Here is a 12,457-nt window from a genome sequence, read left to right as displayed (position 1 = left end):
AGTTTATGAGTGATCTCCAATATAGTATTAAAATCATATTATATTTATAGGTCCGATGCAGATTCGGTATGGGAATTATATGGATAACGTCCCAGCTTTACAATTGGACCCTAATTCTTGGACGAAGGTATGTGTATATACTTGTATCATATTAAATCTCTAGTGAAGTGGGACGGGTTAAAACGAGAACCATAAACATCACTACAACAAAATCGGGTTTATAGGACGCTCCAAATTTCTAAGCATGCTAATAAACCTCTTTATAGGACTTAGTTTATAGGACCAAAAAATAAAGTGTTCAATCTAAAGGCGTTGTAATATGTTTATATAACGTTTTTTGACGTCGTAATAAGTTTTTTATAACATTTTTAATATAAAGTGTCTCATTAGCAATTTTATAGGACACTGTTTGAAAAACTGTCCTATAARAATAAGTGTCCTATAAAAATTTGAGTTTATAGGACAATTTCTCAAAAGTGTTCTACAAAGTTTTCTAATGCGACGCTTTGCATTAAAAATGTCCTAAAAAATTTGTTAAGGTGCCCCAAAATGTCATATAAACTTATAACAACGCCTTTACATAGAACGCTTTATATTTTGGTCCTATAAAAARGTCTATTAGGATGCTTAGAGATTTAGAGCGTCCTATAAACCCAATTTTGTTGTAGTGCATTTTAAGAATTGGGGACCTCGTGATATATATATATATATATATATATATATATATATATATTCAATACAAATGTCGTGATAGACATTCATTATTATTTAAGGTTATTCATCATGAATAATAGAAGAAATAAATGGTTCATTTGTTCTTAAAATATTTACGGTTTTCATTTAAACTTGATCCCTTGCACTAAAAAACAAAGACTCTTCACATGCATACTTTTTCTGACCATAATTTTCAACGGATTTGTGGCGGATCACCGACGGATTGACCATCACAAAATCCGCCGTTAATCACGATCACGAGCCACACTTTCTCCGGTAATGGTGGCTTTTTCCGACGGATTATTGATTGGTAAAGCCTTTTTGTTTTGTAGTGTAGTTAAGTTAATAACTTGTGTTTACCTTATTACATTAAAATCCTTTATGGGGATTTAAAGGTGGCAAATGTGATATATTTGGATGCACCTACGTTAACCGGATATTCATACACAAAAAATTCCGAAGCCATTGTTTCTAGCGATACATCATCAGCAGCACAAACCGCAGAATTTCTAAGAAAGGTTGGTGAAGGTTTAATAAGTTTTCWRACGTATATAGGTACTATTGATGAAGGATTCTTACTAAGAATTATTTACAACGCAGTTTGTTAAAAACCATCCAAGGTTTTTAAAGAATCCTATGTATGTTACTGGAATTTCATATTCGGGGATTATCATTCCGATCATTACCGAGGAATTGTATAAAGGTATAATATTTAATTTTTGTACTTCATTCTTTGCATATTGGGTCTAATTCTTTATCAAATTTAGCAACAAATATATCTTAAGAAATAAAAGAAGAGTAAAATGACCTAATTTGTTTGTTTTACATTTCCAAATTTTAAAGGTAATGAAGAAGGACTAGAGCCAATTGTAAATATCCAAGTAAGTATATTACAGATGACAAGTAATTAAATTTCAAAAAATTTCTATGTACACGATCTTGTACAATTTTTTAGCGCACAACATGCGACGCCGTATATTCTATGGGAATTGATGTTGGAATTTTTCAGGGATACATGGGGGGAAATCCACTGACGGATAAAACTGGTGATATAAACTCTAGGCTTGAATATGCTTATCGTGTGGCACTCATATCTCAAGAATTGTATGAGGTATGTAAGATATTATCATCTCCATTTCATCATGGTTCTATTCATATGTTTTCTTCATAATGTATAGAATGTAATTGATGATACTAATTTCCTTTGTGAATTATTAATTATAGGCAACACAAAACGATTGTCAAGGAGATTATGCTGAAGCCAATTCAAACGAATTGCAATGCATGTCACGTATTGATGAAGTTAACAAAGTAAGAATAACTCATAACTATATATATTGAATTTACCTTTGTAATTATTTTCTGTGTTTTTAGCCAATACTTCATTTTCTTTYGTGTCAGCGTGTTGGAGACATCAACATTCAACAAATTCTGGATCCAGATTGCGATCCAGCGACCAATTTGGTTAGAAGTGGTAATCCGATTATAAGCGGAAATCGAAAATCTCTACGGGCAGCCAATCCAATTAAAATGCTTCCTGCACTATCTTTGCACAAGGATACTTTTTGTCGAGTAATTATCTCTTCTTTTTTTCATGCACTTGTATCTCTAATCATCTATGAATCTGTAAATTTATATGTTGTATACTTTTGAACAGGGTGACTATTATAACTATGCAACACTCTGGGCCAACGATGAAAACGTTATGGAAGCACTTAACGTACGCAAGGTATATATACTAACCAACAATCAAATGAGGAGAAACAGAATGTTGTGTATGCTTTACAAAAATCTATTATTATCTAATTTATATATATATATATATATATATATATATATATATATATATATATATAATGTTGCTAAAATATATAGGGAACAGTGAAGGAATGGTTGCTATGTAATTTGGACATGAAATACAATTATGGTGAACCTTCAATGCCATTGTATGAGTTCAATGTCAAAAGCAGTGTTGTCTACCACGAAAAGCTAAGTAAGAGAAATTGTCGAGCTTTGATTTTCAGGTATTGATTTTTTTTTATTGTGCTTAATTCTTGGTTCCCTCAAAATGAATTGCTTGTTTAAATCAATTTCTAATTTTGTTTTCTTTGAAATAGTGGAGATCATGACATGATGGTGCCACATGTGGGCACACGTAATTGGATAAATTCTCTTAATTTGACGATCACAGAGAGTAATTGGGAWGCATGGTATAGTAATGGTCAAACCGCAGGATACAAAACCACATACGCTCGTGATAATTATTCTTTAGTATTTGCTACTGTAAAGGTACACCATGTTTTTTTTAAGTTTACATGCATAGGGAAGATATTTGTTGTGTTAAAATAAACTGAAATTTTGTCATTTACCATTAATTGTGTAGGGAGCGGGTCATACAGCTCCGGAGTTCAAACCAGAAGAATGTTTTCAGATGGTTAAGAGGTGGTTTGCTAATAAACCTATCTAAACCAACAATTTAGTGTTCTCTAAATGAGATATTCAAGATTCATTCTAGGGTTTGTTTGGGCTTTAGATTAGCTTATTTTATTGCACGATTCATTGGTCATCCATTAGTGAAGGTGATCTTGTAGTATTTATTTTGTTTCGGTGTTATAATTTGTTACAGATGCATTAATAATATTTGATTGATTTCAATAAATTGAGAAATAAGAAATTGTTATATTGAATTTATGGTAAAGGATAAAGCTAGATCATGAAATAGTACCTCTCCAAAACCTAAATGTACATCATATGTATAGATATATAACTATACACACATACACATACATACTCGATTGTTTTTTAACCACTTAAATAATGTTAACTATGCATAGTCATATTAGCCAATCAAATGTCTTAATTGTTTTTGGTTTAATAACTCGCCTAAGTAAAGTAGTAGGGGTATTTTTTTGTTTTTAATTTTAGTCGGTTACATATTCATAACCCAAGGGATGGGTTACAACAATCCTCAAAAATAGCTTATTTGGTCGAGATCTTTCATTGCAAATTCCATACTTAGATGGGATATAATAGTGTAGCGAAGAGCATCTGAAGATGTTGTCAGGATAATGTCATCCACATAGAGAAGAAGATAGGCCATTTTCAATCTCCATTTAAAGATGAACTAGGAATGGTTGGATGTGCTATGAATGAACCCAAAGGTAGCTAGAAACTCGGCAAACTGGTACCAAGCCTGGGGGGCCTGTTTAAGACCGTATAAAGATTTATTCAATAGACAAACGTGGGATGGATAATCGGGATTCCGGAACCCCAATGGTTGAAGAATTAATACAGTCTCCTTAAGTTCTCCATGCAAGAATGCATTTTCTACATCAAGTTGGTGAATGGAACAATCTTTCAAAAGATCTAACAAAAGTATTGTCTGTATTGTAGTTGGTTTTACGACTGGACTAAACGTGTCACCACAATCCATGCCTACCTGTTGTGTCTTCCCATCACCTACAAGACGGGCTTTATGCCTCTCAAATAAACCATCAGGTTTCTCCTTATGAGAAAAAAATCCACATAGACCGAATAACATTAACATTACATGGTTTAGGGACTAATTACCAYGTTTTGTTAGACATTAGAGCATTATATTCATCGRTCATAGCAATTTTCCAGTCACGTCATGGAGAACAAGAATGGGATTTSTTGGTAAAGGAGAAAAATAGAGCATATCGGAAGATTATAGAAAGGGTTCATCTAGCTAAACTATTTTAAAGAACTGTATGGAATGCATTTATATGTATTGAAACTTGATGTTTAACTAGCATGCTATTGATTTAAATTATTGAGAAATGTACTTCGTTTAATTGAGGCGTTTGAGCTATTTGTATGCTCTCGCGGTGAGGTATTAGATTCGGAACCAGGCCCGTTCCTGACGGAGGGCAGGTTGGGCTTTTCCCCAAAGCCCATGGAAAATAGGGGCCCCAAAAAATAATTATGTATTATATGTTATAAATTGTTTAAACCTTTGTAAGACCAAAAATCTTATGGGCCTAACCCCAAACTTAATTAAAGTTCTAACTAATCAGATCAAATACATGACAATTGAGAAACGAAGAAAATCTCTTCGTCTTCCCTCCTACTTCGCATCACACGTATTTGAGAAATCTGCTCAAGCTGATGCCGACCTTCCAATTTCCAACAACGGTCTTCAATCACAATGGAGAATCCCATGGATTTTCTTGCAATGGTCTTCAATCAACAACCAAATTTATGTTCAATTGCTCTTCACTACAAGAAATCGAGAAATTGAAATCGAGATTCTTGTCTGGAAGGTAAGCTGTTGCTTAAAAGTTAATTATTAGTTTGATGTTTTTGCTAATTTCTCTGTATTTTTATTTGTGGATTATAAGGACCTTGAGTTTCAAACTTCAATTGTTGAATCTAATAAAAAGAAAATGGTGTATGTTTTTGTCAATTTGTGYGTTTGGCTATTGTGTTTGGGCCGTTTACAACTACTAGAAAAATAAGTCCATAACATTAAAAAATCCACTAGCTTCCAWCACATCACTYTTTTGCCTTCTTAAGTCGGTTTACCAAACAGATCWCTCCATTCATTTCCAGTTCCAGTTGTATACTCTAATAAGACTGCAAAAAGAGTTTCATCTTTGACTGCCAACTAAGGTACTCAACCTGCCATTCCATCAAAATCAAGGTTGAACTATGGACATAAGGTTTTGATTAGAAGTTCTTCTAAGCAGAGTTGAACTATGGGTTATTAGCATGCTGCAGTACTTTTGTGTATTTGTAATTACTATTGTGTATATGAATTTATGATCTATGTATTTGGCAAATCACTAGTGGCTAGTGGCTACTATTAAAATGCCAAAATGGTCAATGGTTTTGTCAACAATTTGGCTACTGTGTATGAATTCTGGAAAAATGTTAATAGAAAATAGAGGTGAAAAGACCTGAAGGGGAATGATGCCAAACTAACTGGTTTATGTTTATTTTGTGTTTTTATCAAAGATTGTTTTTATACTCCTAGTCTTCCACTCAAATAAGTTGTTTTGCATGAAGTATCATTATTTATTGTAAGCAATTTTACTTTTGATGACAAAGAAAACATTTTTTTGAGATTTGTCCGTGACTCCGTTCATATGGAGGGCCCATTTTCTTTCACCCACCCAGGTATAAAATGTCAGGAACGAGCTTTATCAGGAACTTGAAATTTAGGGTCACCCCTTTTGTTACGTTGTATTGCGTTTGCTACTTTTACAATTAGATGGGTTGTTGCCAATGGGTATTGTATTGTAATACCATGTATGTGTAGGTTCCAGCTACTCCAATAGGCATAATGCCTGTAGGATAGAACGTGTCCATGGCGATATTGCTTAAATTAGCCAAACGGATAAGTGGACTACTAGGTAGTGTTCCTTCACTGATTCCGATTATGTTGTGGGTCTCCCTACATGGTGCAATGATTGTTACCTCGTTTGAAATTTATAACCACTTCTTTTATTGATTTTGATTAAAGTAATGTGTTGGTTTGCATAATACTAACAAATCATGCATTGTTTTGGAATTATTGAGTCAGTTTGATTTTTTATTTTTTTATTACATAAACTCTTGAATTCACCCGAATTGAAACCTGATTTATTATTATTTTTTCCAACGTGTATCCAGGATTATGATTAGAGGGTATAATTGATGGTGGTAGTGAAGATAACCATTGATAGGTAATACTTTTGGTTGATAATCGCAATAGTTTGTTTTATAGAATTGGTTAGTTCTATATGTTAGATAACTATTTGTTTGGGCTACCATTGTTGGGGAAAATGTTAGACTTTCATACTATTTGTTAAAAAAAGGTAAAGAATATGCTCGAATTACAACGATTAGGTTGTCGAATTGTCTACAAGTTAGCTTAACACATTCTGTTTTTATAAACCATAGGAAATGTATGTGTAACTTAGGAACGAGACATACGGTGGCTTAGATCCTAACACCATTCCCCTGGTGACCTAGAATTGTAGGAGCGTATTATTGAAGGCCAGCACAAGGGCCGCTTGTTTGGATTCAGGAACAGTCATGATCCCCCATTTGCAATGACTAGTGATCTTGATGTTAGTAGCAGTAGCGAAAGCTCGTATGGTAATCGGTTGGCATAGGTATGTTTCATATAATATATATTATACAATATATGTATATTTTTTAATCATTTATCACCTAACATTGTTGATTTTTTGTCAAATGTTGAATAATTACTAGTAGATGTGTCAAACGAGAAGCTAGTGAGCAATGAGGATCCACTTGCGGCTGAACAGAGAAAGACGACAACTTTGGAACAACAATAAAAGAAAACACCTAATGAGTTAGCTTGGCAGTATGGAGGTAACATACTAGTTTTCTACTTTTATGATATGGTTCCAGGCAGGAAACCCTCCCACTCCTCCGTAGTAGATATCTATGATTAGTGTGGTTTATTTGTAAAAACAAATTATGTATTTTTTTTCCATTGTAAAAGCAGATTCTAAATTTGTGGTATTTTGGCAGGTTTAATTTTATAAGAAATACGCACTTTCAATTATTTGAAAAAACAAAATTAGGGATTTCCATCGGTAAATTTAAATTTGAGTAAATTGCAAATTTGGTCCCCATGGTTTGTTGTTTTTCATGGTTTGGGTCCTTACAAAAATTATATTGCAAGAAAACCCTCGTGGTAATTAGAAGTTCTTGGTTTGGGTCCTTGAGACTAACTCCGACAGATTCATTCCCGTTAAACCCCCTCATATGCCTTGTACATGAGGGTATATGGATCATTTTGCCCTTTTTCTATTTTCACTAAAAACAACAGATCACAGGAACAAAATTTACAATTTACTCTAAAAGATATTATATATATATGTGTGTGTGTGTGTGTGTGTGTGTGTGTGTGTGTAGCCCAAACCTCCAATCAAACTTCAGCCCAGAGACTTACCATCTTTCTCATCCTCTTCTTGGTTCCATGTTAGTTTCTATCTCCCTCTTTCAATTTCATACCAGTTTGAATTCTTTTTACTGTTATATAGCTGTGTCGATTGTAGATTATTGACTGTAAGCTGTTTTTTTCATTATCTGATTTGGTTTTAATATTCTACGACAGCGATAATGGTGAAGGATATGGGTATGATGTCTAGTATGGAAGCGAAATTGACGTCAATTAAGGAGGACACAGGTGGTGACATAGAGTTTGTGAAATGCGAGAGTTACGGGTTGACGGAAGAGTGTACACAGACGTACATCATGATTCGTGCGACAAAAGAAAGCAACCAGGGGCGGTGAATTTGTGGACTATGTGCGGAGGCGGTAAGGACGAGATGGAGAGATCTTGTTTGGAGTCGGAGGAAGAAGCATTGGATGACATATGAGATTTTGCAAAACTTCTGATCATTAATGAATTCGCCACACTGAATCCAATGGAGGATCTCATCTTCGCCATGAAACAATTTTTAATCAGAAGTTTAGATTCTCCGAGTTCGTCGAGATCCATATCTATTGAATCAAAAAGTTTCAACTATCACTGATGGAGTCTGATCGAAGGTTTGGGTTGGACACATACAAAAAACACACACATATATACATCAAACACACATGTATAGATAATATCTTTTAGAGTAAATTGCAATTTTGGTCCATGTGGTCTTTTTTTAGTGAAAAAAGGAAACAAAAGGCAAAATGACCATATACCCTCATGTGCCGGGGGTTTAACGAGAGAGAGTCTGATGGAGTTAGTCTTAGGGACCCAAACCAAGCACTTTTGCATACCACAAGGATTTTCTTGCAATTTTGTTGAGACCCACACCAAGAAATACAGCAAACCACAGGGACAAATTTGCATTTTACTCTTTAAACCTTAATTATTTAGAAAGAACATAATTACCAACAGATTCCGTCAGTAAATTTAAATTTGATCATCGGTAATCTGCTAGTGAAATTCGTCTTGTATGGGTTCCGTCGGTGTTAGGATTCATCAGTAATGGGATCCGTTGTTGAACTCAAACCATTGTTGATTTGTCAATGAATGTGATCACTGTTGATCCGCCGGTGATGTTGTTGCCCACGATATCCTCTCCAACAAACTTCCATCAACAGATTAGCGACATACATTACTTTTACCTTTAACCACACCAACATTGTTCATCCACTGGATTGACCGCCTAATATCAAATCCAACAATATCAGCATACTAATTATGGTACATTTCAATACTTCACCTACCACCCTCACCCTCACCTTCACCCTTGTTACAGAAGTAATCACTGATTCTAAAGCATATGGAGTTCCTCCTCATCCTCCTTTTGGCTGCTTCCTCCACTCTTCTTCTTGCTGCTCACACCATTGTCGAAACCTTACCGGGCTTTCCTGGACCTCTCCCTTTCAAACTAGAAACTGGGTATAATATATACATATATATATATACTATATATATACATACTTCTCTGTCTACAGTGTTATATACTTATATATATATATATATATATAAATTCATGTTGAAATTGGATCAGATACATTGGAGTCGGAGAAGATGAGGCGGTACAACTATTTTACTATTTTGTGGAGTCGGAAAGGAACCCAACGGAGGATCCACTCATTATTTGGCTTGCTGGAGGACCCGGTTGTGCCACCCATCATGCCTTCTTTTTTGAAATCGGTATGCACATCATTCATCTTAATTACCCAAATTAGATACACCCCATATAAATATTGTCGTCTGTGTTCTTGTTGAGTTAATTTTATCTAATTGTTAATATATCTATATATATATATATATATATGTATATAATTACTTGTTAGGGGTTGTGTTAATACATATATATATATATATATATATGTATATATATAATTACTTGTTAAGTTGACTTGTACCCAATACCTGTGACATGCATAAAAAAACATACCAGCTTGCCTCTTGTTTGGTTGGTGACAACTCTTTATTTTCTACTATCTCCCCATGCATATATACCTAAATCATCATTCACTGTTTCTATCAACTAAATCGTTGAACTTCGACACAGAAACCGAATTTTGCCACTATACAAGCTACCATACACAAAATCTTTAGTAAAAATTACATTAGTAGATGTCAATTCAAGATATTACAACAAAACCATTGGACAATTTACACAAGTGTTCTAGTAAACCGTTTTATAGGACGTAATTAATTTATGAGATCAAACAATAAACCTTATATAAAATGTCGTATCAGTCATTTTCTATGACACTTTTAAGAAGTGTTTTTATATATGAACAAGTCTTTTTATGATACACTTATTTTTATAATATATTTTTCAAACAAAGTCTTATAAAATAATTAATATGATTTGTTTTAATTAAAATATGTTAAAAATTTGTCATGATATATAAAAAATTTCTATAAAACTTATTACAACTTCTTTAGATAATATGTTTATTGTTTGGTCATACAAATTAAGTTTTATAAAACAGTTTATTAAGATACTTAAACATTTTTGACGTTTTACAGATACAATATATATTATTGTAGTGACATTAGGTGCTCGTTGATCTTGATTCAACATTAATAACCTCAATTACTCGATTATTCAACAAGAACAAACAACCTTTTAGCAAAATAGCCAATAAACCCTTGAATTTAATTTCTACCAACCAAGCCCCTAATTAAATGTCATTGTATTATACATGTGTAGCAAAAAGATCTCTAAAACCACCGATACCTGCTCTATTTTAATATATTGGTGGTGGTTTTTTAAATGATTACGTCACAAGCCTAATTCTCTGATACGTCCAATTAGTTTAGCGGTGCCACGTATCTTCGAGGTCCTTACATATATATGGTCTTGCAATCTTACCACGTACACCACCATTCTTGCAAATATCCAAAAGCGATTTCCAATGCGAGTTGGCATGCAAAGCTGCCCATAAATTGTTTTATTCTACTACAAAATTAAGTTGAATAAATTGTTAGTTGTGTACATGTGCTTTTTAATTACTAAGAATTTTAAGTATAATACACACAATATAAATTACATTAACAAAGTATTTTTAATTAATTTTAACATATAAAAATCTTAACTATTTAACTGCTTAAAATATAAATTACATGATTATATTTTTCACAAATAAACCTGATCTTAATTACGGTTTGGTAAGTTTATGCATTTTATTAATTACATTTCACTCAACTTCCACTATTATAATTATAGGGTATATTTCTTTTACAACCTTGTATATTTGTACAACCTTTACAACCCAATTAATTGAGATATTTATAGAAATGATGGGAGTTCATTTATTATGATTTGAACATTTATGAAATATGCATAGAGTTCATTAATTATGATTAATATTTTATATTAGGAAACAATCAAAACGTCTATGAAATCACATATTCATCAAATGAAATGGACGGTTGAGATTGAGTTATATTAGTTGTACAAATATCAAGGGTTGTATAATAACCAACCTCTATGATTATATATAAAATATATAATAACGTTATGTCGTCAACCTCTAATAAATAGGGTTCCTATTATGTACGTAGCATTTATGTTAGAGAGGGTTTTAATGTGCATATAATTATTGACCATTTTTTAGATATGTAAAATCTTCTCTCTCATTCAATCCTTTTGTGTATATATTTTAAAACAAGGGTTCATATTTTTATTTTAGATGGTCCTAAAATTAAGTTGATTAAACCACAAAGATGGTGCTTGATTGGTTTAAGTTTGATGTCAAATGTCAAAAGTATCAGAAGGTCCAATGTTTAAATCAAAGGAGAAATAAAAATCCTCTTGTGGTCACGAAGGTTCAAATGCGATGACCCCGGGCTATCAGCAAAGCAGGTGGTCGCCCTGAGATTAGTCAGCTCACATAATGAGTTGGATATATCCAGGTTAATAAAAAAAATAGGTTGATTAAGTGTTTACATCTCAAATTTTATTCTTAATGATAATACACAAATTCTTTACTTCTACTAAAAAGAGTAAGAATGTCATTTAGTTAACTAAAATATATAATTATTACATATTTTTTTTTACAAATATTTATTTTGCATCAGAGTGATCATAAATAGAAAGCTATTGTCTCTGGCATGTAACTCAATTGACAAAGGGACAAGATGACTTTGACCAAATACAAGACAGATTTTGGGTTCGATCCCAAACCCCCCACTAATCTCAAGTCGCCTCGTAAGCAAAAAAAAATGTCTCTTTATATTAATGTCCTTGAAGATAAATTCCATGTAGATCCGATAGAGGTTGTCAATAATCAAATTTTTATTTGAATAAAAAGTTATTATGAATATGAATGATGCATTTTTTTTGTAAAAAAAGGGAAAATATGTTCACAAAAAGAATGGAAAGATGCATGCACATGGGTTTCCCAAAAAAAAGTCCATTAAAGAGATCCTTTTATATATGTGGGATGTATCATATGGAAACTAAATTGTTTGTATAAACCGTTGATTTTATTTTTTTAATTTAATAAAAATGTTTTATAAAATTATTTAATAAGATGAAATTATTTTATATAATTTTTTCTTCATGAAATTGTTTCATATATTTTTGTTTTTATATTAAAATAAAGTGTTTCATGTGTTTCTCATTTTGATGAAATTTGTTTTCTAAAGTTAATATAATTAAAATGACAATGTCCATAATAAAAATGATTAATCAACACTCATAAATAAAAAAACTGAAAAAAAAAGAAAGAAAAAAAGTGATTTAAATGGCTCGATTTGCATTTGATTTCTCTTATATATATATATATATATATA

General features: G+C 32.4%; 1 protein-coding gene and 1 pseudogene across 1 annotated transcript in view; both read left to right on the top strand.

Moving 5' to 3' along the window:
- Positions 1-3,277, top strand: part of LOC112503034 (serine carboxypeptidase-like 17) — an 8,542-nt gene extending 5,265 nt beyond the window's left edge. The window contains exons 3-13 of the mRNA XM_025107090.1: positions 51-127; positions 1,110-1,232; positions 1,315-1,417; positions 1,558-1,595; positions 1,724-1,825; positions 1,939-2,025; positions 2,116-2,286; positions 2,372-2,443; positions 2,590-2,738; positions 2,832-3,003; positions 3,098-3,277. Coding sequence (XP_024962858.1) covers positions 51-127; positions 1,110-1,232; positions 1,315-1,417; positions 1,558-1,595; positions 1,724-1,825; positions 1,939-2,025; positions 2,116-2,286; positions 2,372-2,443; positions 2,590-2,738; positions 2,832-3,003; positions 3,098-3,181 — 1,178 coding nt within the window. The 3' untranslated portion in view covers positions 3,182-3,277. The remainder of the gene's footprint in view (positions 1-50; positions 128-1,109; positions 1,233-1,314; positions 1,418-1,557; positions 1,596-1,723; positions 1,826-1,938; positions 2,026-2,115; positions 2,287-2,371; positions 2,444-2,589; positions 2,739-2,831; positions 3,004-3,097) is intronic.
- A 5,701-nt stretch (positions 3,278-8,978) lies between these two features.
- The window catches only part of LOC112503033, a 16,679-nt pseudogene continuing 13,200 nt past the window's right edge, over positions 8,979-12,457 (top strand).

Source organism: Cynara cardunculus, unplaced genomic scaffold (assembly GCF_001531365.2).
Source record: "Cynara cardunculus var. scolymus isolate 2C unplaced genomic scaffold, CcrdV1 Un_Scaffold_2427, whole genome shotgun sequence".
Taxonomy (NCBI): domain Eukaryota; kingdom Viridiplantae; phylum Streptophyta; class Magnoliopsida; order Asterales; family Asteraceae; genus Cynara; species Cynara cardunculus.
The sequence above is the reverse complement of the archived record's forward strand: the minus strand, read 5'-3'. Positions and strand labels throughout refer to the sequence as shown.